The 26,830-nt window shown below is 50.1% G+C and overlaps 1 protein-coding gene across 3 annotated transcripts; it reads right to left on the minus strand.

The window, feature by feature from the left end:
• On the minus strand, positions 1–26,355 carry usp36 (ubiquitin specific peptidase 36). 3 transcript variants are annotated; one of them, XM_036552427.1, is made up of 21 exons: positions 26,254–26,355; positions 14,458–14,719; positions 13,308–13,529; positions 12,824–12,934; positions 11,255–11,357; positions 11,007–11,074; positions 10,563–10,633; positions 10,217–10,299; positions 9,402–9,513; positions 8,863–9,003; positions 8,607–8,707; positions 8,287–8,425; positions 7,076–7,426; positions 6,484–6,705; positions 5,745–5,872; positions 4,594–5,223; positions 3,317–3,561; positions 2,763–2,948; positions 2,277–2,392; positions 1,667–1,811; positions 1–1,084 (listed from the first exon to the last, which is right to left on the minus strand). In XM_036552427.1, exons 2-20 carry the CDS (start codon positions 14,708–14,710, stop codon positions 1,680–1,682), a joined length of 3,414 nt encoding a protein of 1,137 aa, XP_036408320.1. In that variant the 5' UTR covers positions 14,711–14,719; positions 26,254–26,355; the 3' UTR covers positions 1–1,084; positions 1,667–1,679. The 3 variants fall into 3 exon arrangements, with proteins under 3 accessions (XP_036408320.1, XP_036408321.1, XP_036408319.1); XM_036552428.1 differs by lacking the exon at positions 26,254–26,355 and adding an exon at positions 22,675–23,153 and having other exon boundaries at positions 1–1,054; XM_036552426.1 differs by lacking the exon at positions 26,254–26,355 and adding an exon at positions 22,675–23,153.
• Positions 26,356–26,830: the final 475 nt, after the last annotated feature.

Genomic DNA, 26,830 nt, shown 5'->3' on the forward strand with positions numbered 1-26,830 from the left:
GGGGTGTTTGGCTGGGGATGGATTTGGTTAACCCCCCAAAGATTTAAGCCAATGACAGGCAGCTGGAGGTGTCAGGGGACCTCAGTCTCAGTGGTCAACAGTTTGATTGGACTCACTACTTGTAAAGGGGGGTCAGCTCATCAGGCTTAGCCACAGACTGGGAGGCTGTAAACTGTGAAACCTGTAGGATGCAGAGCCCAGAAGAGCCCACCCCCGGCTCCTGTGTCACACCCACTTGCTGCCTGCACTGAGCCTTACGCACACAACTGTGTCAGACCTCACAGTGCTCTTCCTTAGATTCCCTACGGCGCCCTCTAGGGGCAGGAAGAGTGCACAGGCTGCCACTTCTATCGTACAGTAGCTCCCTCATTCCTGTACCTCCCCCCGCCATTACAGCTGGTTTAAATTTGCTAACAATGGCAGGGAGGGAAAAATGTGCCCCCCTCATTCACCAAGATTTCAAGTGCAACATGGTGCATGTTGGTCCGATGGAAAGAGGGACGCTCTTTAGCCATCACTACAGATAGGAAACACAATGAAAGGGGTTTCACAGTGAGGAGAGGTGGGGTAAGCTCACATCGGCTTACCGAAACACAGGGGGTTTTGCTCAGCATGATGTCTGAGGACTAGACACAGAACAGAGAGGAGAAACCTTGGTGAAGGAAGGCGGCCGGCTCATCTCATTCCCGCTCTGTCGTGGTACCACAGTGAAGAGGAGCGTGTTTAAATGCGCAGGAGCAGCTCCGGTGCTGTTCGGCGCTCGGGGGAAGTTATTCAGGTTTGGCACGGGTCCAGCTGTCGGTGTGTCCGACTGGCTCCGGAAGTCGATTCTCACCGATTCCCTGGCGGACGAAAACCTGGAAGGAGGCGGGGTTGGGTTGGGTGGGGGTGTGGGTGTTTCGGCCCATTTGTGATGTCAGAGCCCTGCTGGGCCAGCCGCAGCACCGCCCGGCCGTGCTCTGGTCCAATTCGCTCCTCTCTGACGCCTCTCCCACTGCACGTGGAGCCTCAGAAACCACGAGTCTTCCCTCTTTAAAAACGTCCACGGTTTGAGCTGGGTGGAGACACACGGCAACCGGTCACCCTGCGGAGTCAGGTACAGTCAGTGCCGCAGGCTTGCCTGCCAGACAGTGTGGCTGCCATGTCTTGATATTCTGCTGAAACGTACTGCCTGCTCTGGGTTTTTTTTCCCCCCCACTATGGCCGTAGTTAACCTGCTTGGGTGAGCAGCCCCAGTGCAGTGAATCTGACTACGCAAACAAGGAGGCTTTCCACGTAACGAAAAACGCTACTCTGCAAATAAAGACAGCTGCGGTCAGACAGCCGTAACCTCCCCCCGCTGCTGCAGCACAACAGTGCTGTAGTTTACAACATAGTTATACATGTATACAGCTGGATATTTACTGAGGCAGTTGTGGGTTAAGTACCTTGCCCAAGGGTATGGCAGCAGTGCCCCAGCGGGGAATCTAACCGGCAACTTTGCAGTTATAAGCCCTGTTCCCTCCCATTATGCTATACTGCTGCCACCTTCTTATGTTACGGAAAGTGGGAGTACGTGTCTGAATTTACACCACACGAACAATCTAAAAGGTGGGGTATTCAGATGTGTCTCTCAACCCTGAGGAACAGGGCAGGACTGGTGGGGCTCTGGTTCTGTCAGACTTACCCGGTTCTGCAGGTCAGTAGCGGTATCCCATACTGCCCTTCTTCCCTCCAGGAGTGACCGACCACATGTTCCTCCTGTCCTGAATCTTCTGGAAAACGTTAAAGCTCCTCCTCCTCTCCTTTTTGTACTTTTTCACCTTCTTTACCTGCTCGGCCACACACACACACACACACACACACACACACACACACACACACACACACACACAAACAAACACATCTGAACCCTGAACACAGCAGGTTTTCTTTCTGAATCTGTCTGAAACGGCACTCATTCTGCTAACAATGACAGAGATGGAACAGAGGGACGGAGAACCCGGTGTCAGTACTGCCCAGGGTTTCAGAACCGCTGATGTTTCACAGGCAGACGACATACAGAGGCTGTCACTGTCACACTGTCACAGTACAGCGTGTGTTTGAGACCGAACATGCCCTCAATCACTGAGCCCTGAGTTAAGACCACACCTTCCGGCCGCCTGAGACTAGCATGGATTTGACTGGGATTTGGCACAGGCGTGGGGCCGAATGCTTTGCTGTACTTGCAGCAAACTCTGTATGACAGCCAACCAGCATTCGCTTACACCCATCTGTCACAAGCCCCGCCCCCTTACCTTCCCGCCGTCGAAGTCCTCGTCCCATTCGTCGATCACAGTGTCGTGTTTGGAGTGTCGCGTGTCCTCTATGGCATCTCTGCTAATGGCGGAGACGCCCCCATCCCAGCTGAGCACTGAACGCCGGCATGAGACAATACCAATCACAGTCACTACATTTCTATCCCAGCAAAGGACGCCCCTGTTAGCCGTACTGTGACTATTCCAACTGAACCCGCTGTAACTACCGTACCAAACTGAATTCTGCAACAGGCTACATATAGCAATATGGCTACAGAAGCATATACGAAAAGATGAGTCCTTACATTGAGACTGCCTACGAAGAACCCTGTGTGCTGAGGTAGTTGTCACACGGTTTAGGATTTGCTTTTGACGAACAGTGAAAATTTCAACGAATATACACATTTTGACTGATGTGGTTTTTTTGTTCTCTTTTAGAACATTTGACCAGAGTTCTAGAACTAGAACGTGTTCTGTGCACCTCACCTTGGGTTCCGTACGCTCTATCTGCAGAGTTCTGGAGAAGCTCCTCCACCACGTCGCAGCTCCGCTTGCCGTCCCAGGCCAGCGGGGCGGGGCGGGGGGCCTCTCGGGACTCCGCCTCCCCAGTTGGGACCACCTGCCTGCGCGTGTACCCATCCCGAACCTGACTGTCCCACACGAACACCGGAGCTGCGGGAGGAGGTGCAGAGAGCACTGAGAGGGCGGGGTCGGGGATTTCCAGACAGGCTGAGGGGCGGGGCACATGCCTGCAGTATTCTGGGATATTATTCTAAGGCTTTCAGTGGAACACTGCCCAAGACAAAGACAATTTTAAACAGAAGGTTGTATCTCTGGATTACACTATGCTCACATTCATGCTGTATGTTTCTATCACAGCTGTAAATCAAAACAGAAGACAGACCGACCCAAAGACACGGGAGATGCCTGAAGGATTCACAAAATGGTAAATACTGACAGAGCACCGGTGGCATTCCACCCATGTGACATCACTAATGCAGGGGACGTGGCGGTGGAGACGAGGAGGACTCTCTCTGTACCTGAGCTGCTGGCAGCAGTCTTCCCCGTCTCTACAGCGCCCTCCTGTGGCGAGAGGACTGAATCTGCGGCAGCTTTTTCCTCATGGCCGACACTGCTCTTCTCTCCGTCTCTCTCCTTGTCCTCTCTCATCCTCTTCTTCTTCTTCTTCTTCCTCTTCCTCTCCTGCTGATGTGCGCTCACTGATGTCTCCGTCGAATCCCCTGCGTCCGTCCCGGCAGTTGCTGCCTCCCTCCCTGAGCTAGAACTGAACAAAAAAAAAAAAAACACACACACATTCCTAATGTCTGAGTGTACAGATCTGAGATCAGTGCATTACTCTTCAGGGCCAGACACTGGCAGCCACTTACAGCCTACGCCTAACACAGGGATTTTACATGACTCCTAACTGGCTCGGTACCTTGGGTACCTTTCGTGTGATGGGAAATATGGACATTCAGGACTGCAACTTCCCTGGTTCCCCTTTCCCCTGAATGCTCACTTTTACACCTAGAATTCCCCGGGGAAGGCCTGTACTCTCCCTGCTTCCAGTTATGTGGTGTATGTGAAAGTGCCAGTGAATACAGAAATGCTGGAAGCCGCTTCAGATTCAAACTGTGGTTTTCCACCCCGCCTACTAGCCAGAAAGTGCTCCCTCTTCACAGTATTCTCAAAGGATTGTGGGCCCCTCTCTACTACCCCTCTAAATAAAGCAATATTAATAATGAATAAAACACTCTCAATACAGGGCGATTAATACAGCCCTGTAAACAGACTCCTGGAGTGGAGAGTCCCTGGATTTTTTTTTTTTTTTAACAGAAGAGTGTCTGCATTACTTTAATCTTAAATAAAAACCAAAACCAAGACAACAGTCTGAATGCAGGGGGGCAACATGGGCTGCATGTTTCAGGCAGAAAGAGACGTAAATCATCATGATGGAAAAAACGAACAGACCGTGTGGCCTGGTCAGCAAGCTCCTGGGGGGTAAGGCTACCCACAGAGACAGGAAGCGGTTGAAATTAGGGAGGCTGTGGGCGGGACGGAAGCCGGTCCCGTTGGGCCTCAGACACGGTGAGGGTGGGGGCGTGCGCAAAGCCGAAAGCAAACCACAACGGCAGCTGACCGGCAGAGACCACATCATGCGTCACACCGAATGCAATTCCCATCCAGACCAATCAAATTTCATAACCGATTTCCTTCTATTTTATTTTTAAACTTTATCACCGTCTGAGCTGCAGCTGACCTGTGTGAAAAGGACAACCCTGGTTACTGTATGAAAGAGGAGCTGGAGCAGGCAGACCTTTGCGGGACAGGGTGAGAGGCGGCATCTCCCTCCCGTCTCTCCCTGTGTTTTCCCTTCTTCTTCTTCCTGGCTGCGTCTGCGGCTGGCTCTCCTGGGCCAGGGTGGGGCGGCTGGGCGGATGCCCCCCCAGGGGTGGGGGAGATTCTCCATGGCTCCCCCAGGCACCAGTCCTCCTCCTGGGGGGCCAGGGGTGGTGGGGGTGGCGGCTCCAGGTGCGTCTCCACGCTCTCCCTCCGGCTCTCCTGACACTCGCCCCCCACTTCCTCTCTCTTCCTCTTCTTCTTCTTCTTCTTCCTCCTCTTTTCTCCGGAGGCCTCCGCTCCCGCCCCTTCGTCCCGGCCGTGGGCCGCGGCGGGCGCCGTCTCCGCCTCCATCTCCGAGTGGCGGCGTTTGCGTTTCTTCTTCCTCTTCTGCGGGGCGGGGCAGGCGGGCTCGGGGCCAGTCGGCAGGGGGGCCGGGGAGGCGGGGCCATGGGGCTTCAGTGGGCGGGGATGAAAGCCATTGGTCTGCGCAGAGAGGGCGGGCGGCTGTCTGGGCGGGGCGCAGGAGAGAGTGGCGCGGTGGGGGTCCGAGTGGGGCTGGGGTGCGGGGGGAGACTGAAGTTTGGACGAATGGAATGGAACAGCTCTGAGGGCAGAGAAAGAGAGCAAGAAAATTAAAACATCCGTGAAGCACATGAAGAACCAGCTTTATCTGCAGGGAACCTGGAGTGTACAGGAAGACCACCCTAGTCTGTGCACGTAAGAAGCAGAGATGTACCTGTGAAGCTGTATATGCCTGTATACCTGTGTGTGACAGGCGGAGTCTGAGGGACGTACCTGTGTGTGTGTGCGCGGGAGGGGCGGAGTCTGAGGGACGTACCTGTGTGTGTGTGCAGGAGGGGCGGAGTCTGAGGGACGTACCTGTGTGTGCGTGTGCGGGAGGGGCGGAGTCTGAGGGACATACCTGTGTGTATGCGGGAAGGGCGGAGTCTGAGGGACGTACCTGTGTGTGTGCAGGGGGGGTGGAGTCTGAGGGACGTACCTGTGTGTGCGTGTGCGGGAGGGGCGGAGTCTGAGGGACATACCTGTGTGTGCATGTGCGGGAGGGGCGGAGTCTGAGGGACGTACCTGTGTGTATGCGGGAGGGGCGGAGTCTGAGGGACGTACCTGTGTGTGTGTGCAGGAGGGGCGGAGGTGAGGGGGTGGAGTTGAGCTGGATGCATGGAGTCGCTGGACGGAGGGCGTGACGGGGGGAAGGAGGCCTCACTGCCGCTCGGACTCCGGCTCTGTCTGGCCTGCAGTTATTGACATAAATAAAAACTTGGTGGTCTAAAGAAAAAAAAACACAGCCATGAACATGAGAAAAATGAGGGACAAAAAAAAGACAGGTTGGGGGGGGCGGGGGGGGAGTAAACAGGAAATGATGAGCAAAGCAACAAGGGGAAGGAAGAAAAAAAAAAACAGGAGAGGGTATGGCAGAGAAGAATTAGAAATGGTTAGAAGAAAAGAAGAGAAAATAGAAAAACAAAAAAAGACTGAAAAACAGGCTACGAGGTACAAAAAAGACAACGTTTGCATGTAGTTTGACGGGGCTTTGGTTAGACCGGACTCCAAACACAACAGCTCTGACAGCCCAAGGTTGTTTCCGAGGGCCGTTTACTGTTTAAAAGGCAGGAAAACAGGAAATGCTAAATTACTGGTTGGCTAACACTGACCTTGGAGACATAAAAACTGGTTTTGATGTCCAGCTGCTTGCGGTTTGAGAGTTTCTATGTGGAATTCTTACTGAGAAACCGTGACTCAGAGCACACGAGGGTGCTTAGCTCCGCCCCCACCCCGTCACCCCGCTAGGCTCCGCCCCCGACCCCTGTCGCCCCGTCCGGCTCCACCCCGCTTCAGCCCTCACCTTCTTGGCGGACAGAGCCAGCTTCTTGGCGGGTGGAGGTGACATGGTGCTGGTGGGTTCGGAGGCGACATTGGTCAGGGCCTGCGGTTTTAACTTCACCGTCTTCTGCTCCTCGGTGCTCCTGGAGGGCTCCAACGCCCGACCGGGCGAGGACGCCCCGCTTGCGCCATTCCTGGGGGTCGGCGACTCTCCAACCGGTGCGCTCCGCGGGCCCCCGCAGTCCTGAGGACACAGAGAGCGCGGTCAGCTGACGGCACAGCGATCTCTGCACCAATCAGCTCCTCTACAGAGCACAGAGCACGTCACATGACCCGAGGGAAACTCAACATCAACAACAGAGCCAGTTATCCAGAGCCAGTTCCAGCACAAAAGAACAGAAGTGTGTCCATTCAAGAAAGTACAACAGGCTAACAACACTCCCAGACCAGTGAGTGTGAGCATAACCCTGTTCAAGCCATAACACAAGTTAACTTGAGCAACCTGAATAGACAGCCTACAAATGAAGAGAAGCCATGTACACACACTACCACACATCACAGTCACTAGGATCACAGAATCCATAGCACACTGCGATACTTGCGGTTGGGGGTACCTTGGAGTCGGAGGTGTCAGCTGAAGACGAGTCAGAGAGGGACTTCATTGAGGTAGATGCTGCCAGGCCCCTGACCTCTGACCCGTGGCGGCGATCGGCGTCCGTCCTGGCGAGGCCGTTGGAGGGGACAGGGGTGCCGCTGCGGGCCTGCCACTGCGGGGAGGGCTTCTTCAGCTTCTTAAAGGGCTCCTCAATCAGGGTGGGGCCGCCGGGGGGCTTGGAGGGGGCGTGGGCCGAGGGCGAGCCGTTGGCCAGCTTGGGCGGCGGCCCGCTGGAGCCGCTGCGGGGGACGGGCACCCCGACGCCGCCATCCAGGGACTGGATCTTCCGCAGCTGGGAGGACTCCAGCTTCTGCGGAGGAAACAGTGACAGTCGCTACATGGTTAAAGACATGCACCTGCAGGCTGGCATATTATATTAAAATCAGTAACAATGCAGACTTTCTTAGCAACTTACCTAGGTTACAATTTTTACATGTTTTCCTTTTAAACAGCTGGATATTTACTGAGGGATTTCTGGGTTAACTACCTTCCCCAAGGACACAGCAGCAGCGCCCCAGCAGGGAGTCGAACCAGCAACTTTCCGTTTACGAGCCCTGCTCCTTACCACTGTGCTACACTGCTGCCCCAATAATGACACTTAACTACAAATACAGACACTGAAGACACATAGCTAAAGGTAGGGACATTAAGGACTCATAACTACAGCTAGGGACACCTGAACACCTGTACAACTCAATCTGCTCTACGACAGGCAGACCTCATGCAAGAGCATGTTTACAAGGAACGTAAAAAGGAATATTCAGAGCCAATGACAGGAAATATTTGCCCTGAGGTAACAGCCTCCCACAAGTAAACAGCAATCCGAGTCGACAGAAAAACCTCTGGACAAGTGAGAGCTCTGTGTGGGAAAAACAGGCGAGCCAGCCAATGTTCTCTGAGTACCTCCACACCACACTGCAGTAACCAGAAATCATAGCCAGTGTGGAGTGTCCTCATGCCTCAGCAGATAATGAACCCGTATTAACAAATCTACAGCAAAAGTTATACTTTGTTCAATATCATTACATCGGTCTCAATTTCAATACATTTCAGCTTTACACAAAACTACCCATGGTGCCTGGCTGCAGAGATACGTGAGAAGCATACGTCGATGTCAGAAGGGAAAAGGATTTTGTCACATGGTTTCTCCCTTCCCAGCAGGCCCCATACCTTGGTCACCTGTGGCGAGGACAGAGGCCCGTTGAGCGTGGTCTTCTTCAGCTGCTCCGGGGTCATGCTGTTCCTCGCGGGATGCCCCACCCCCTGCTTCGTGATTGGACCATCCACATTCTTCTTGGTTTCAGGGATTCTAAAGGTTAGACCACAGTTCGGTTGAAACACATTCCACATTCTTTCACTTGCAAAGTGAAGTGGCAAAACTGGCTTTAAAAATTTGATAAAATGGCACATAAATAAATGATATATGACTAAATTTAAATTAATGGCACATATCCATCTGGGTAACTCAATGAGAGTTTTCCCTTTTTTACCTCAGGTAAAAGAGGACATAAGCTTGCTGATTGAGAACCACTTTGATGTTACTGGAATGAACCATGGAGTCATTCATCTGGTACCACTGCCCATTGCTGGCCTGCAAGAGATGCACCGTGCAAAAAAAAAAAAACAAATTCCTCTGCGGTGAAGCTCTAAGCAAAGTCTTTGCGCTCATTGTTAAGACAGAATTGACACAAGCAGGCACTGTTATTTCTCAGTCTCTCTAAGAAATAACATCCTGGGACCTCTCACCTTGACGTAACAGTAGTAGTGGCCAGCGTGGCAGCTGTACCCAGAATGCACCAGGACAGCATAGAGGCCATACATGACCGGGTCCCCTGAGCTCTGTGACATGTAGGGCCGGATGTTCAGGAATTCTGGGTAACCCACATCCTGGAGGGAGCCCAGCACAGACAGGAAATCCATATTCAGGACAAAATGAAATTAATCAGCGATATGAACTAAAATGTATTGTGTTCAAATGCCTGTCAAACATGTCATAACCGAATGAAAACTGAACAAAGGGGTCCTGTGATTTGATCATGAAGAACTACTCCGAATATTGGACTGTTCGAATATTTGACCATGAGATTTCTGCTTGGATCAGTATTTAAACACCTGTCAGTTAAAAAGAATTTTTTTTTTTTTACTGCTTTTAGTTCATTCTCTTGCACTGAATTGCTGTTGCCTCTATTGATGCTGCTTTGAGACTGAGACACTCCTAAATATGTACCATTGACTGCTGGTGCTTAGGGCATTGAGGGACGGGCCACCCCCAGGAGGGGACTCACCTTGGTGATCTTCCCCCCGCTGAAGTTGGCGAACCTCTTGAGAGACAGCGTCAGCACGTTGGAGGTTCGGTGAACCGTGAAGCGCTTCGTCGCTGGCACTTTCTTTTTACACCTGAGGACACACCCAAACGGAGGGGTTAAAATGGCCCCCTTGGCGCCACAATCCACATTCCGCAGTCGGGGGGGGGGGGATGAAGCTGACCCGAGGCAGCCAATTTGGTTCTTTGGTGGGGGGTGATTCAGCTCTGACCCTCGGGGGGGGGGGGGCTGGTATCTCTGAGACGGTTCTGCACTCAATATGCAGAAAACAGAGGCTTCTTTCCCACATCCACTGTATAGGACATGACTCATCCCACCCCTCTCTCACAGCACTGACTCAGCAAAACTTAAGCACATGCTGGTATTATTACTCATTAACCTTTTTAATGGCCCCAGAGGACGACCCTAATTGGGCTTTTACACCAGACTATTCGCTACATCCACTCCTGGGAAACTCACCCGGCTCGAGCCTCACTTCACTACCTCCCTCATGCAGGTACAGGCAGGGGAGAATAACATGAAACAAAGAGCTTTTTAATTTGACTAATGCTGTAAGCAGAATACTGCAGTGGGCGGTGAATAAGTAATATGCAGTAAGTACACGGTAAGGGTTACTGAGGGAGTTGCAGATGGTGTTGAATTGCTTCACAGAGAGTGGAACAGACTGAGCTGTACCCAGATGCTGCTCAGAGCTGCCTGCAGCAAGTGTGCCGGAATGACACGCTTCTCTGACACAGTCTGTGTGAGTACTGACTGCGTTACGCGGCGAGTCTCACTTTGCACACATGTAGGCGTTCTCCCCGCTCAGGACGTCCGGTTTGACGAACAGCTCCAGCGCCCGCACGATGTTCGCCGCTTGCTGGAAGACAGACGGACAGAGGGACAGACAGACAGACGTCAGCCCGTCACCCTCACAGGAGACTGCCCCATTTGTACAGTAAAGAGGCCTGTTTGTACAGACTGCGTCACTACGCTGCTGTGAAAATACACTGCACGGTATTTCCCATCATGCACCTCACAGCACAGAGCAACTGCTTCACTGATGGAACAAGCAGGCCGCGGTCCTCAGAGGACAGAACCCCCAGCACGAGGGGCGGGGGCCGAGCGGAGAGGCACACTCACCCGGATCTCCACGGCGATGTCCAGGTAAGGATCATAGGTGTCTGACACACTTTTACAAATGGAGCACTTCACTGCAGGAGGAAGGACAAAGAACAAAGAACATGGAACCGGACACACACAGACAATCAGTCAGACACGGCAGAACATAAATGTGCTTTTTAATATTTCTTCCAAATACAACGATTGTTATTAAAGGGAGTGGCCAGTTTATTACTCTACCAGAGCATAAGCAAAAAGTAAAAAAGAAACCTTTCCATTCGTTACATTCACTCATTTTCACGAACGCAATGCATCTCACTAGCCTCATCAGAACCTGGCTGACCTATCTGCTGTGATAGGTCAACGATCTCAAAAGTATCTCTAAACAAAGACTGGCACATAAGCCGACCAATCCCCTTCAGCAGCTGGGAATAAAACGCAATGAATGCAGAGCGGCTGCCGTACCTCGTGACCTGAGGTAACCCCCGAAGATCTGATGGACCAGCGTGGTGGCCTGCGTCTGCCTGTCTAACCTGCAGGGGGAGACAGCAAGTTACATCTTTAATCCCGCTGACTTTAAAACACTTCACAAGCAAAATCTGAATGAACAGCACGGAAAGAAAGCCAGAGCCTCCGATTCAAACTTGACCAGCACAGATCATTTTTACGTATGGGAGAGTGACATGACGTCGTAGCGGGGTTCCTGATCTTACTTGGGGTAACCGTTGAGGCAGGCCTTCTGCATGGCGTCGATGGTGTAGCGCAGAAACTCATGGGCGTCTTCCTGGCTGCCAAAGCGGAAATGCCTGGCGATTTCTGGGAACAACAGGATGCATTACGGTGCATTACATCATTTACCCGAACACCTCTGTCAGCCCTCAGTCCCATCGGAGCAGAGAAGTACACCTCGGACTCAAACTGCAGCCAGTCAATCGATGCAGACACAATCATCCGGGGAGCCACAGGGCCGCCACCCTGCTGAGTCACTACTGAGCAAGGACACCTGCTGAGGACACATCACGACCCACAATAAAGCAGTCTGGACCGGTCAGGACCCGCACTGAACCGGTCTGTACCGGTCAGGACCCGCACTGAATCGGTCTGTACCGGTCAGGACCCGCACTGAACCGGTCTGTACTGGTCAGGGCCCGCACTGAACTGGTCTGTACCGGTCAGGACCCGCACTGAACCGGTCTGTAGAAGTCAGGACCCGCACTGAACTGGTATGTATGAGTCAGGACCCTGAATAGAACTCATTAGGTTTTTTTGGGTCTAAACTGGGCCTATTTAGAGAATTACACAGAATTGGTCAGGACCCACTCTGATGTGAATCAGGTCAAAAAAGCAAGCAGAAAAAAAGAGAAAAAACAGACGGAGGGGATGGAGAGAGGGACTGAGAGACAGAGAAGGGTGAAAGGGACAATGCTAAATTTTGGGGGGTGGGGGTGGTGGTGGAGGGAGCCAACGTCAGAGAAACAGGAAGCTTAAAAGAGACAAGGCAAGCAAAGAGTGAATAGAGACTGAAGAGATAAATCCAGGAGTGAACGAGAAAGAGAGGGAAACGCTGGGGATGTGTGCCAGAGCTCGGACAGCTCCTTCCAGCCCGCAGTCTCAAGGAGAGAGAGGGCACTGCAGCAGCAGTGGGAGGGGCCGGAGGAGGGACCCTCCCCCTGGGCTACACCACATGCTGCTACCCTCGCACATACGCACACACATACACACACACACACACACTGTCGTCATCACTGCTGCCTGATGCGCCCCACCAGGGCAGTGACGTCACCTCCAGTGACTGTCACCAAGGCAGGGAAGATCAGAGAGAGAGAGAGAGAGAGAGAGAGAGAGAGAGAGAGAGAGAGAGAGAGAGAGAGAGAGACTGATTCACTGTGACCTGGAGCCCCTCTCACTAACCAAGACTGCCCTGGACTAGACCAGCAGTGGATTTTAACATGACTGTTTAACAGTATGAACACCACAAGAAGCAATTATCTAACGACACATACACCCCATATATCAGGATCAATTTATACATGCTCAACAGCAGAAAATTTGATATTTCCATAATTTCTGAGCAAGGGTCAATTCCTTCAGAAAGCTGCAGACGGATTAGTTGTAAAACATTCATCCCAATACAATTTGCTGTTAGTGCAGTATATTGATAAATGTTGATGAATACTGTAAAAGATATCACAACAAAGCTACACACACATCCACAGAATGACTCGCACGCATGTGCACACACACACACACACACACACACACACACACACACACACACTTACTCTTCAGGTCTCTGATGAAGGACACGGGCTTGATGGCGTTCCCCGTGTTGGCAAAGGCCTGGATAATGTGGTTCTGCATCACGCAGATCATGCAGAAGCCCGACTGGTGACCTGCGGGGAAGAGGGGTGAGACCTCAAAATCCAGCAGGGACCACCTCCGTGAAACAGAGCTCACGGAGTCCCAGACTCGGACTGATCTAAAGGCAGGTTCTAAAGACGAAGGCTTCTTCAAAGTCCAATACAATTTTTTGTGCGTGGCTCCATGAGTCAGCTTTTTTGTAAAACAACAGACAAATAAAGGCAAATTAAACAAAAAAATAGCAGCAAAATATGAAATAAGAGAAGAACCACCTGTATATATAAAAAAAATATACAGGTGCTTTTTTTTAGTCCAATGGAAAGAGCTGCTTATGCTATGTCTGTTTGAAGGGGCGTGGCTGTTCGAAGGGGGTGTGACTGTTCAAAGCGGGCGTGGCCGACTCACAGGCTCGACTGTGCTCCTTGGAGAGCAGGTAGTTGGCGAGGGGCGGGGTGTAGGTGAGACACTGCACAGTGGAGTTGAGGAAGCAGGTGTTGCCCAGGTTGTGGAGGCCGGCTCCCACCCTGTAGACCCGCTCCCACCTCATGGACAGCCTGTTGACAGGGAAAAGCATCTTCTGGGGGGCGGGAATCCCGTCGCTCTGGCCCCCGCCCACATTCTCTGAGACTGGGGGGGACGACACAAGGGCTGAGTTAATGACATGACCTCACAGCACAGAAAAAAAACAAAGACAGACATCCACCATATGCACACTTTCACTACAACTAACTACAATAGAAGAGCTCTCCATGCTGGGGTAGGCAGCAGATGGTTTATGGTTTTACTTAGCTTCCCTTGCCTAATAAGGCTGCACATGTTAACTTGTGGTAGGGCTCAAATGGTCCTGTACTCGCACTCACTCATCTGGGAGTGTTGTGAGCCTGGTCTGACACTGCTGCTCATTTAAAGTGAAGCAACACACTTCTGTTCTCTTGTGCTGTAAGTGCCTCTGCTAAATGCATGTAATGTAATGACACACACACACACACACACACACACACACACACGTACTTCCTGTCCTTTGTAGCTGCATACGGACTGCCCTCAGCTATATATCAGTCAGATACACGTCATTACTCTACCTACTGACCAACCATTACATTACATTATCGTCATTCAGAAAACGCTATTAACCTAAAGAACTTACATAGGCTACAATTTTTACACGTTACCCATTTAAACAGCTGGGTGTTGACTGAGGAAATTCTGGGTTAATTACTTTGCCCAAAGGTACATTTGCAGTGCCCCAGCAGGGAATTGACCCAACAACCATTCAGTCACAAGCCCTGCTCCTCACCACTACGCTACACTGCTACCCATAACTAAGGTAAATAAGCTAACTTAGACCTCTATCCTCTATCCATTCATAGATACATGGCATTCAGCTCTGTCTGTCTAGCTGTTTAATATCACCATACAGCTGATCTCCAGAAACAACACATCTGCAGCTGCTCAATGGTAAACCAGCAGTGCCACATTTGGGATTTGAACTCGCAACCTTGTGGTTACAAGGCAAGTTACCAAACCCTGCACTGGCCGGGGTGTTTGGACATACCCTGCCTCTTGATGTGGACGGGATCGGAGGCCTTCTGTCCCACGGCGCCCTCGGCCTTAGGGTTGAGGATGACATACTTGGTCTTGAGCGTCTCCAGCTGGTAGGAGAAGCCCTTGCTGGCCGGCTCAAACTCAATCTTCTGCAGCAGCACCTTCTTGGCGGAGGAGGCCAACAGCTTGTTGAGGTCGCCCTCGTCAGGCGAGTCCTTCCGCCCGGGCTTCAGGGCCTCTTTCAGCTTGTCCACTATGGGCATGGTGCATCACTGCGGGGCGAGAGAGAGAGAGAGAGAGAGGGAGAGGGAGAGACAGAGAGAGAGAGAGGGAGACAGAGAAAGATTCATTGACTGCTGCTGTATGGTGGTTGGTGGTTGGCTGGCCAGTTCTTTGTCATCAGAGAGGGAGTGCAGCTGAAGGTATCGGGGCTCCTTTCCCGCTCTCCCCCTCTCCCTGGGGTGAGTGACTGGCCACCAACACAAGGCTACCAAACCACCCCTGTCCCAATAAGCAGGGCAAGCCCCACCCTGGATACCTGCATATCTGAAGGCTTCAATAACACATACTTGGAGGAAGCTAAACTCACCCTCACTCGAGTCCTTCAAGTGGTCTGCATGTAATAAATAAAGGAGAAACCGAACACAAATATAGCCTCCAAAAACGCTGAGGATGAACGTTTCAAAGACAGCTCCCTGCGCTGAGATCGCCGAGATGTGGGAGTCAGGTTTTCTGACAGCTCTGCACACACTGCACACTGCAAACCACCCAAAACCAACCACAGATTTCCTAACATTGCTGTCCAACATGCCCATTCGCTGCCTGCAGCGTGTCTTTATACAACAGAGCCAACATTCCCCACAGCAGGGTTCTCACCAAAGTGGGATTCACGAGAGGACAACACAATTATATTTAAAATTTGGCGTTTTTGTTTATTTTTTACATTTCTTTGACATTACTTTCATCAGTATATTCAACAAAAGCAAAAATCAAATATACCAACACCAGTTCCTCAATCAAAACACTGCACTGTGGCAGGCAGGTTCCTTAAATGAAGCTGTATGTTATCTACTATTGACTATATAATAGCTGCTACCAGGGCCTTGCACAGGACACACGGCTGAGAGCTGGCTGCACTGGGGGCAGTAGAGCTGGCAGGACTGGGGGCAGTAGAGCTGGCAGGACTGGGGGCAGTAGAGCTGGCAGGGCTGGGGGCAGTAGAGCTGGCAGGACTGGGGGGCATTGGAACTGACTGTACTGGGGGCAGTAGAGCTGGCAGGACTGGGGGCAGTAGAGCTGGCAGGACTGGGGGGCAGTAGAGCTGGCAGGACTGGGGGCAGTAGAGCTGGCAGGACTGGGGGGCAGTGGAACTGGCTGTACTGGGGGCAGTAGTATTGGCAGGTTTGGAAGAGTAGTGCTGGCATTGCTCATATCTACGTGGGGGGGGGGGGGGGGGGGGGGTTAGCTCAGGTCTTGGCAGCTGCTCCTTTCCATTATGTAAGAGAGAGACAGCGTGTGAAGCAGCAGCTGCAGCACTCAGCAAAGCTCAGGTCATCACCCGGGAAACACAGGTCAGCAGCTGGTGCCGCCGCCGTGGGGCCAGACCCGCTGCTCTTCATCAACAGCCATCATCATCATCATCATCATCACAAGCCACTGCCGTACCACACAAGACTACATGTGCGTTTGTGTGTATGTGTTTGTAAGATGCAGTATGAAACTGTTTCGCCTAAAGAAGTGTCAGGTTGTGTGTCTGTGTGACAGTATGCGTGTGCGTGTGGAACCATCTCTCCCTGAGCATTTTGGTGGCCACCCCCTGCCCCGTGTGTTTAGCATCCTGACAGGCCTCGTCCTGCAATCAGGCTCTCTCCTGCTCAGGTCTCCAGCAGGAAAACTGCTCCCATCACCCAAAGCATTAAATACGCTCAGATTAGAAAAGGCTCCCGAAATCTGTCATGAGTCTCGCATTTCCCCAAACACACACACACACACACACAGGCAGACATACATACACACACACACTCTAGCCTAAACACCACGTTGTTCATCGTGGCCTTGACTTACATGACAGCAGCAGCGTGGGGCCCATTAAAGTGAAATAAGCCGCCTGTCAGCGCTGATAAACAGGGCATTAGGCAGGTCTTTACCACGGCACAGAGACGCTGCCGATAACACCGCCGCTGACCGATCAGCTGCCACCGCGCGCCGGGCACCGAGCACGGGGATGAGCGTGAGCATGCACGCTTTCACACTCGCTGCCACGCACGGCGGCCACTCGGGCCAGAGGTGAACGACTCTGCGTGCTACCCGAAAATCAATGTGCCAATCATTTCCCCAGCTGAGCGGTGGGACGGGCATTCTGACGGGACAGGCGCGGGAGTGGACACAGGGATGGGCGCGGCAGCTCCAGGAGCCTCTCGGACAGCCACCCCCCCACTTCCATCATGACACCGTTCACCGTACGGCAGCTGTGATGCCCCATGGCTGTCCCCTCTGCCCACAGACAGCTGCATTCCGATTGATAAACGACCGCCTCTCTTTCAGCCTGGTCATTCCTCACACACACAGACACTCGTAAATAATGTTTGCGAAGCTGGTTTTTCACCTGGATTCTGCAGAGGGGGGGTGGAGAGGTGCTAGTAACACACAGGCACAGTGCTTAAGAACAGCGCGGGGGGGGGGATTTGTTTAGGGGAAAGGGCTCCAGCCCGCTCCACAAGGGGCGGTTATGTCATCTGCACGCGGCCACGCGACCAGGGTGAGCGTGAAACTGCTGAATGCAGAATGACTACCCAGAGGAGAGGGGAGCGGGAAGGGGGGGCGGAGGGAGAGGGGGAGAGCGGGAAGGGGGGGGGGCAGGGGGAGGAGCCCCGATACCCTCAGCTGCACTCCCTCTCTGATGACGAAGAACTGGCCAGCCAACCACCAGCCACCATACAGCAGCAGTCAATGAATCTCTCTCTCTCTCACTCACACACACACACACACACACACACACACACACACACACACACACGCGCGCGCGCGCGCGCGCGCGCGCACGCTGCACAAAGCGTCAAAAAACATTTCCACCCAATTCCAGCGGAGAGGCGGAACGGAAGGGGCTTGCTCACCACAGCCCGCGTCGGTGCAGAGTGGGGGGGGGGGGGGGGGGGCTACACATGTAACGCATGCACAAGGACAAGCTCACCTTCACCAGGAGACGCTGATATGATTAACCATGACAACGGTACGACCCAGAGGTGACAGCACAGTTGGACACAGTGACAGAACAAGGAGGGGGTTTGCTGGTGGGGGGCCCATTGACTGTTTTTCTTTTTTCCAACCCCCCCCCCCCCCCCCCCCCCCATATACATACATACACACACACACACACACACACACACACACACACCCTTCCTCCTCCTCAGAGCGTGACGGTCAGTTGGGCTGCCGTGTGTGTGTGTGTGTGTGTGCGTGCACGTGTGTATGCATGCGTTACATTTGCCTCGCTGACGGGAAGAAGCAGGAGTACAATCGTAAGGACGGCACTGCAGTGATTTGTGTGTGTGCATGCGAGCGTGTGAGCGCGTTTGTGTCTGAGCATGATCCACACACCGTTCGCCATACACTCAAAGACTTACGTCATTACCGTAACTTACAGTATCACTTCTATACAGTGATAGACATTTTTTTTCTGATTAATGCCCACAAATAAAAACAGCAGCATGAGAATGACAGCACAGTGTGCTATTCCAGCACTAACAAATGGCACACAACCCTAACCCAGACTCAAAGCAAGACAGCAGAAAGCCCGTTTGAAATATGAAAGAGGGGGGCCAAAAAAACACGAGGCTGATTTGGGGAATTATTCTGCTGGCTTCTGCTTTTTGCCAAGGTAAGCCTATTTAAATCAGATTCATAAAGCACTGACTTCGCTATAAAATTCAGCCAAGGTGAGTCCTTGTAAATAAACACACAAAAGCACCCCTCAATAGTGCTGGGCAGAGAAACGAGGCCAAGAGCGACCCGTACGAGCCGTATCCATGAAAGAGCCCAGCTCCATCTGCTCTTACAGCCTGAGCCACATGACCTGCAGAGAGTTACACAGCCGGATTTCTCCCGCTAAGGGAACCACCCCTTGTACCCTCTCAGCGGGGAGATTACCGCGCAAAATAATCTGGGAAAGAGCACTGGTGTAAACTGCTCACTGGACCTCAGCGGAGCAGCTGTGTTTGGTGCCTTGTGGCCGCTGTTTTCCCGAGACTGACCAAAACAATCACACAAAAAGAAACTAACGGGACAGGTAATTCAAACACGGCCAAGTACCAACAACCAAAAAACCTCATGAGCAAAATCAATGTGCCCTCACTACAGTGGAAGCGTGGGCGTACTCTCCAACAGCACAGCGGAAAAACCAAGCAATCGGAGCAGAGTGGGTGCTGGCAAGACGGAAATCACAGCACGGATACATTGAACTTTATTTACTTACACCAGGCCTTGTCCGGGGTGAGGCACAGAGCAAGCAAATAACGCAGCATCCAAACACAACCCCCAGCACACAACAGCTGGGAAGGCACAGAAAACAACCGCGACTACAACGAGTTCTCAGCCCCTGTATCAGCTCAACCAAGAAAAGCTGCATCTGAGTGTGCTCTGGCGCTCAGTCTAACCCACAGATCGGGGTGGAGGTTTGGGACGCAGGGGCCAGGAAGGAGGCCCAGTGACCGGGAGCATCTCAGGGCGAGGAGAGGCCCTTCAGCTCCTCTCCCTGCTAAACGCCTGTCCCAAACCTCACCCCACCCCCAGAGTGCATGGGTGCCCAGGTCGCGGTTTCACTTCTCAGGTTCTGGCACAAAAACTGAACCACTAGCAGTGTAAACATCTCCGCTGCTAACCCCGCACACAGCTACTAGCTCCACAAGTCAGGTAAAGTTACATGGCTATATCCGGTGGCAAGACGTGCAATGACATGGTTGATCTTCAGGAGAATTCAGCCATGATTTATTATAGTGATTCACCAAGCTTTAGTGAATACATCTCACATCTCACAAGCTCTGTCACACTATCAAGAAATGAAACCTTCCTTGTGAGAATCACGTTTCACCATCCAAGATCACCGGGAGCGGAGATTTATTTAACTCAACTGAGAGCTCGCGTGATCTAGCGATCGAGATTTAACTCGATCACTAGATAAATTAGCTACTTGAAGTGTGTGGCACTAAGACAGCACTGCTAGCAGCTGCTGAGCGTTCCACCAGCCCCACACTCCCGCATGGATGCATCTGCTCTGACACGGAGAGAGCCAGGCCGCAGAACCATGCAACAGCCAAGCACGTGCCACACAGCCTCACTAATCTGCCGCTTATTTTTAAGCATTTAGTGTCCTCGCCTGCCATTTAAATCACAAACCCCCCCCCACCCCACCCCCAATGCTGGGCCTGAAACGACACAAGAGTACTGCTACAACACAACAAAATGCAGCTGTTATGCAATAAGCCCACGTTATTATTTGTTAAAGTGCCCTCCTGGACTGTAACTTCATTAAGTAATAAAAAATTACCAAGTCATTATGCAATCGTTTTAACAACTGTCCTAGTCAGCACAGGAGACTCCGTATCCTGATCTGCACCAACGGTGAATGGCTGACGAACGACAGACATTAAAGGGCAAATTCATATGCAGAAATTTTTTTTTTTTCTTTTTCTTCAAAATGGATGGATAAAAAGAATTTGGGGGAATAAAAACACACAAGGGCACCAACAGTGTCTTTGCAGAGTCTCTCATCGCAGAAGGAGGCCTGTGATTGGTCGAGCCAGTGGCTTCTGTAATTGCGAGAGAAGTGAAATGAGTCATTCTCTTTCACTCTCCTGCTCACCAGCTATGTTCACATTAGAAGATGTGGGTCAGCCGCTCTCCTGACCGCAAGTTAAAAAGATCATTAGCCATCACATAATAATGCAATAACTTTTCATCACAAATTGACATTTGTGACACCTGTGTACATGACCTTATAACTTAATAAACTGACTATTCTGACAGCAATACACTTCTGTATGGCATACCTCGGTGCATGCTAGGTTATTCCAACAGCACTCTCAACAGGTTAGGTGTGACCCATTAACTAAATATGGTTCTATGCTCAGCATGCATAATTATGCTCATTTTAAGGCCTTCCTTCAAAAGAAGGTACGATTTCCTGCAACCAGTATTAAGTGGTTGCTTGATTGCTTTGCTGTCATATGCCTTCGCATTATGAATGAATCAAATCAAGATTCACCTGAATACCAACCTGTTCAGTGGATATTAAGATATTTCTTTAGTTTCCAATCACACAAACACCCCTTTGAAAACACTTCTTTTTCCACCACTGAAACCAGGTAACTGGCAAGACCTCACTAGTTAATGGCATAGGAACATGAACAATCACAGGATTCCCAAAACCAAGGCTGGGAAATGCAACCCATATTGAGCCTCAAAATAAATTATTAGTATGGGCAACAGACAAAACTAAAAAAAATGACCAAAACCCGCTCCTTTTTGTCCTGAGCGCTGGCTTAGATAAAGGCTGTCCTATTCTGTCCTCAAACACCTTGACTGCCCTTTCTGAAATAACCATGCTTCACTGTCACAGATGGTAGGCCAACATCTGGACTAGGGGCAAAAGGCACACACTGGAACATTTAGCACAGGCTGATGGGAGTGAGGTCTAGGTACCACCTAACCTTCACCTCCCGTGAAAACATTAGTGAAAAATAGCGCAAACATCATAAACGTCAAAAACTGCCATCACTTCACTAAGCGTTAAAATTTCTGCGTCACAAAAAATGGATGAAGATGTTTTACATGTGCCTGTTTTTGACGTGGACTAGTACAGTAGTAGATGTACTACAGTAACTGCTTGGTCTAAAGTGTAATACCAATGTCTATGCATACCAAAGCGATACCCGCCTGCGGAAAGCCTCGAAGTTACTTTATCTACGGAGACACCAATTTGGTGTGCCATGAATTATGTCGTTGGATGGCCCACAGAGCCGCAGAGGTTCCAAATACGTGTTTTGTTCTTGGTCTAAATGAGATAACGTTAAAACATTTTCCAAAGGTCCAGGTAATTACAATGTGGCTGTGTCTATATCTACGTACAGTGTGGCAAGCAGCCGCCTCGCAAGCTCGCTAGCAAACCAGCTACGTGATTCGCACCACATTCACATATAGCTACATACGTTACCCGCGTAAACAGCGAAATCCCTCTGGAGGACTGGACAGCCGTTTGGAATGGTTAAATATATCAATAAAATAACATTAGGGGGACACTCGAGCGGCCCTAGACAGCTACTAGCTCTACAAGTCGAGTAAAGTTAACTGGCTATATCTGCTGTAAAGGTATGTAATAACGTGGCCGGCTTTCAGGAGAATTCAGGCACAATTTGTTGCACAATTCAGCAATCTTTGGCTAGCCAGCGAATACATCCAGAAACACAGTGACCTCCACTTGCTGAGGTTGTCGTCAGCTCTCTCACACTATCGAGAAATGAAATCTTCCTTGTGACTATCACGTATCGTTAGCCAAGATCGCCCGGGGTGGGGGGAGATTTATTTACCTCTATCGAGAATTGGAGTGATCGAAATTTGACTCGATTAAGTAAACAAATCAGCTACGTGAAACGTGCGGGTAGGAAAACACCGCTCGGATAGCCAAGTAGCGTAACCAGCAAACGCTAACTACTAACCTCTTTATTTTAGCTAGAGAGTCTATACAGTGAAGTACTTTCTTAACCCGACTTCCCAACCTTCCACTCCAGGGAAATGAACCACCACCATGTCCCCACGCTACATGCACTTTGCTTAGCAAGCTAAGCTATGAAGTCACGATGTGGCAAGACACACGGCTACAGTAGCCAGTTAGCTGCGTGCAGCAAATATACACCTTTGTAAATAGCAATTTAGTGGGGTCATACGAAACATAATCGCCATTGACAACATTAGCTCGTTCCAACATACCAGAGAAAATGATGTGGCTACATCGTTAAAACATTATAATCATTAAACAGCCAGTCAGGCAGCTGCTAAGCTGCTAGCTAGATACGACGGAGATAGCTACTGTAGCTAGCTAGCTCGCTTCTCATACTGCAATGTGGACTCCCCCACCCTATCCGTTTAATTAAAAAATGGCTGTAATGAAATAATATTACTGCTCGACAGTTCTTGAAATTTAAGCTGACATTATCCTAATAACGTTGGTTATTACCTTTCCTTATCTTATAAACGCGATGTCCTTTTCGAACGAAGAAATCCAGCTCACTTGCTACAGTATGTATCTGAATTTTGTTACATTCTATCCTCCATGCTGCAATGTGAGAGGGCGTAGAAAAGGCTGACTGACAGCGTTATGGGCCTATCAGATACGACATTCTCGGTGAACGACATCTCTGAGTCGCAGTACTTGCGTCCAATCAGGGAGAAGAGGAGGCGGGCCAGCTGGCAACTTTCCCCAGGAATCCATTTTAAACTTGATTGTTTACGACTGTCAGTGACTCTACACCCTGTCAGTCCTGTTCGTGCTGGGCTGGGGTTACGTCCAGGACATCATATCCACCAGCTGTAATATTAGCTGTACATAAGGCTCTTGTATAGAAAATGTGGCAGTTATGTAAGCCTGTTAGCACAGCTACAGACCTACAGTATATTCTTTCTTATGTAATGTACTTGAGGAACTGACCAAGCAAGTCACTGTCACATGCGTGATCTATCATACATTTGCAGATGTAATCTTTTTTTTTTTTTACTGCCACTAGTACTGTAACATAGCCACAACATTTTTTTAAAGAGCAGAGCAGGCTGAACACACAACATACAGCTTAACTCTGACATTAATACTAGGAAACTGCATCCAGCTACGCCTACCGCCTTTTGAAAAGCTGCAACCAAGCCAGCAGTGCTCAAAGCTGCCAAAAAATAATGCTGCAAATACAAAACCTTGGGAGCTGAAAAGAGTCGGAGTGACAGACGGCAGGAGCGTGTGGAGCAGCAGGGATTCAAATAGGGAAAAAGGTTATAGTGTAACAAAACAACGGCTGCCCATCCTCAAAGGCGACAGAATCCCAATCAAGGGGTGGTCTGTAGCAACAGGAGATGGCAATGTACGATGTACGATATATATAATAGTATACATAATAATAATGTACGATGGCATGATCGTACATTATCACTGACTCACTGATTAGAACCAAGCATACTGTCTTGGGGCAGCATCTTTTGGTTGGTTCATAAGGGTCAGCCATTGACAGCAAGCACATTAATAGCTGCTCCCATTACAGAGTCAGTGCAGCCTCATTCTCCCACCGCTAGAGTTGGGGACCTCCACGGACCTGCGCTGGGCACATACAAAATGATACCCCAGCCTATGAACACAAAGCGAGACAAATGGCGGGCCAATCCATGAAGACGCACTACCCCGGCCTGCCCAACCAGCTCACGGGATACCTGCCAGCCAACAGGGTGTGTCTGTGTTAAATACGGATATGGAAAAATCAACAACATAGTAAAGCAAACTCACTACAAACAGGCTAGGCATGAAATCGAGAATAAAAATTTCAGCAAAATGCTGCTTGCTGAGACAGGGAGTCATTTGCTAAGGCTGATTAGTTGGATACAGTGTCCCAGCACAGGCAATGGGTTGCTTGTAACGCTTGGTTATCTCTTGGGTGGAAGCAAGTTTTGCACAAGGCAGGCTGAGCCCAGACGCAGAATACATGTGAAAACACAGTGTAGTGTCAGTGAATGACATCAGCCGGTTTTTGCACCTAGAAAAAGGCTGATGAATAGGCAAAACTCCCATTAAATCTTCATTAAGTTTAAAACTAACAAACAGTGCCTTATTAATTTAATTTTAGAAATTAATTTAAAATGAGAAATTAATTAGAATTTTTTGGATACAGTGTATAGTATACATGTGTGGGTGACTATTACAGATATTTAACACTCTCTGATTATAGTATAGCACTATCTGATTATAGTATAGCACTCTCTGATTTTAGTATAGCACTCTCTGATTATAGTATAGCATTCATTATAGTATAGCACTCTCTGATTATAGTATAGCACTGATTATAGTACAGCACTCTCTGATTATAGTATAGCACTATCTGATTATAGTATAGCACTCTCTGATTATAGTATAGCACTCTCTGATTATAGTATAGCACTCTCTGATTATAGTATAGCACTTTCTGATTATAGTATAGCACTATCGCAAATGTAGAGCTCTAAGAGTTGAGATAAATGAGAGCTTAAAAGCAGCATCACAGCCAGCTGAAGGACTGGCCAAATCAAAAGTTCGGTGAGTCAGCGATCACACACAAGAGAAGGAAGCAGAAGCAGTACTGGCAGCACGCAGAAATTGCCCACAAGCTTTCAAGGGAAAAAACAGTCTAGCTGTTGTTAATGTTCACGTATCAGTATCACCAAGATTGTTCAGTAGTTATGCCAGAAGTCACCACACTCTTTCACTGAACACAATGTAACTTGTAGGCCTACAACACAAGTTTGAAATGCTGACAATACAAGAATCTATGAAGGGCACCTTATCTCTCTCACAATATCGTAATTACTCAATTGATTACAGATTGAAACACTGCAATCTTTTTTTTTTGAGTCTGTCCATTTTCACTTTGTTTTCAGGACTGACATTTCTGGTGCAGGTAACCGTGCAGTGCGACGGCGGGTTGCATGGGACAGTGATGTCCCAGCTCGCACCCCGAATCCCGCATTGCAATTTTCCGCTTTAGGCACGCGCGACCCCTTCGCACGTGGTGGCTGCCTCGCGTCCGCGCGGAGAGCGCATGCGTGTGCGGCGGCCGCGGCACCAGCCGCTGGGACAGAGGTCGCTCCGCCGAGGGCGGCCGGGCAAGAGGCCGCGGTGACCAGCCGCTGGGACAGAGGTCGCTCCGCCGAGGGCGGCCGGGCAAGAGGCTGCGGCACCAGCCGCTGGGACAGAGGTCGCTCCGCCGAGGGCGGCCGGGCAAGAGGCCGCGGCACCAGCCGCTGGGACAGAGGTCGCTCCGCCGAGGGCGGCCGGGCAACAGGCTGCCATAAAACCAGCACAAATAATCTGTCATCTAATTTACATTTGAGTATGCGGTATATGTTCACTGCGCTTGCTTTCTGCTAGCTGGCAAGCTTCTCTGCTTAGCCGTCTAGCAAGTTTTAGATTACGGAATTTTTAAGGAGCATATTTTTTGCTAGAAACCCTCCATTTGTTCTAAACCGTACGACTTTATTTCAAATGTGTCTTTGGTGGGTTCAAAATAATCTTAATTTAGCCTATGCAAATGTTCACAAGCTAGCGAGCTAGCTAACTAGATAACACGCAACAGCTAGCTAGATCTCACGCATTGCACTTGTATATGTAAAATATGGAAGACAACATCGGGCGAGGAAAAACACTGAATTTCACTGAATAAACATAGGTAAATAACCTCCATCATGAAACTAACTTGGTCGGGTAGCTGGTAAAATACGGTAGCAACGCTGGTCAGTAAGCTAACTGAGTAAAATGTCTTTCACCTTGGTGTTGTAATGAATAGTTACACATAACTCGGCAACGTTAGTTGGCTATATAAATTTAACACTAATCTTGAAATGAACGAGTCTATTCGGTCATGACAACCTTATGGGCTGCGCAAATCGCCACATTCATACCCAGTTAACTAGCTATCTGATTCAATCACGCAAACCACAACAGCCAAAGAATATGCTTCGTAAGCCACTGTCAAAATTGAACATCTCTTAGTGTCAGCGATAGCTGTAACTATCTGTTCAGTCTTACCTAAAAGCGTGGCTAGCGAGCTGTGCGATTCTGTCAGATCGGAGCACCGTCGGCCTTCTTACCAAGCGATTCATAAGCGCACAGCAGCCCCTCTCGACCCCCCTCCCCTCTCTCAGACCCCGCAGGACATCCCGGAAACGCACGAAGCCGACCACGTGTACATGCAGCACGTGTGCAGGTAATCGCAGGGTCCATTACGTCGTCGCAGATGGCGTTTAAAAATCCATGTAAAATAAGAGTGAACTATTCTGAAAATGGGAGATCTTAAATGTGAAATACTGATGACATGCATGTTGTTCCAATTTAAATAATCCGTGGAGTTTCACTTGGTATTTCCAAGTGTTTGTTTACCTCACTGTTGGTCTATGAAAACTGAATATGCAGTTCGATTCATTTCCACAGGGCGGCTCCCTTAGCACGCGAAAGTACCTACCTTAGCCCAGTGATCAGTTCTTTTTTTTTTTTTTTTGACGAGCAACGTCACCTTCGACCTCATGTACCCTAGGACCATCTGCATGCTATTTCTAAGGCGAAGATTGTAAAAAAAAATATATGCGCAGGTTTACCAGTCCTCTTC

Source organism: Megalops cyprinoides, chromosome 19 (assembly GCF_013368585.1).
Source record: "Megalops cyprinoides isolate fMegCyp1 chromosome 19, fMegCyp1.pri, whole genome shotgun sequence".
Classification (NCBI taxonomy): Eukaryota; Metazoa; Chordata; class Actinopteri; order Elopiformes; family Megalopidae; genus Megalops; species Megalops cyprinoides.

What these genes read in the sequence shown, in the direction of transcription:
- usp36 (XM_036552427.1), bottom strand. Translation starts at nt 14,710, where the DNA reads ATGCCCATAGTGGACAAGCTGAAAGAGGCCCTGAAGCCCGGGCGGAAG. An exon ending in GCGGGGGGAAGATCACCAAG is followed by an intron (nt 9,004 to 9,401) that starts GTGAGTCCCCTC and finishes GGCTCCCTCCAG; the next exon opens with GATGTGGGTTACCCAGAATT. An exon ending in TCTCACCCTGTCCCGCAAAG is followed by an intron (nt 3,562 to 4,593) that starts GTCTGCCTGCTC and finishes TTTTTTGTTCAG; the next exon opens with TTCTAGCTCAGGGAGGGAGG.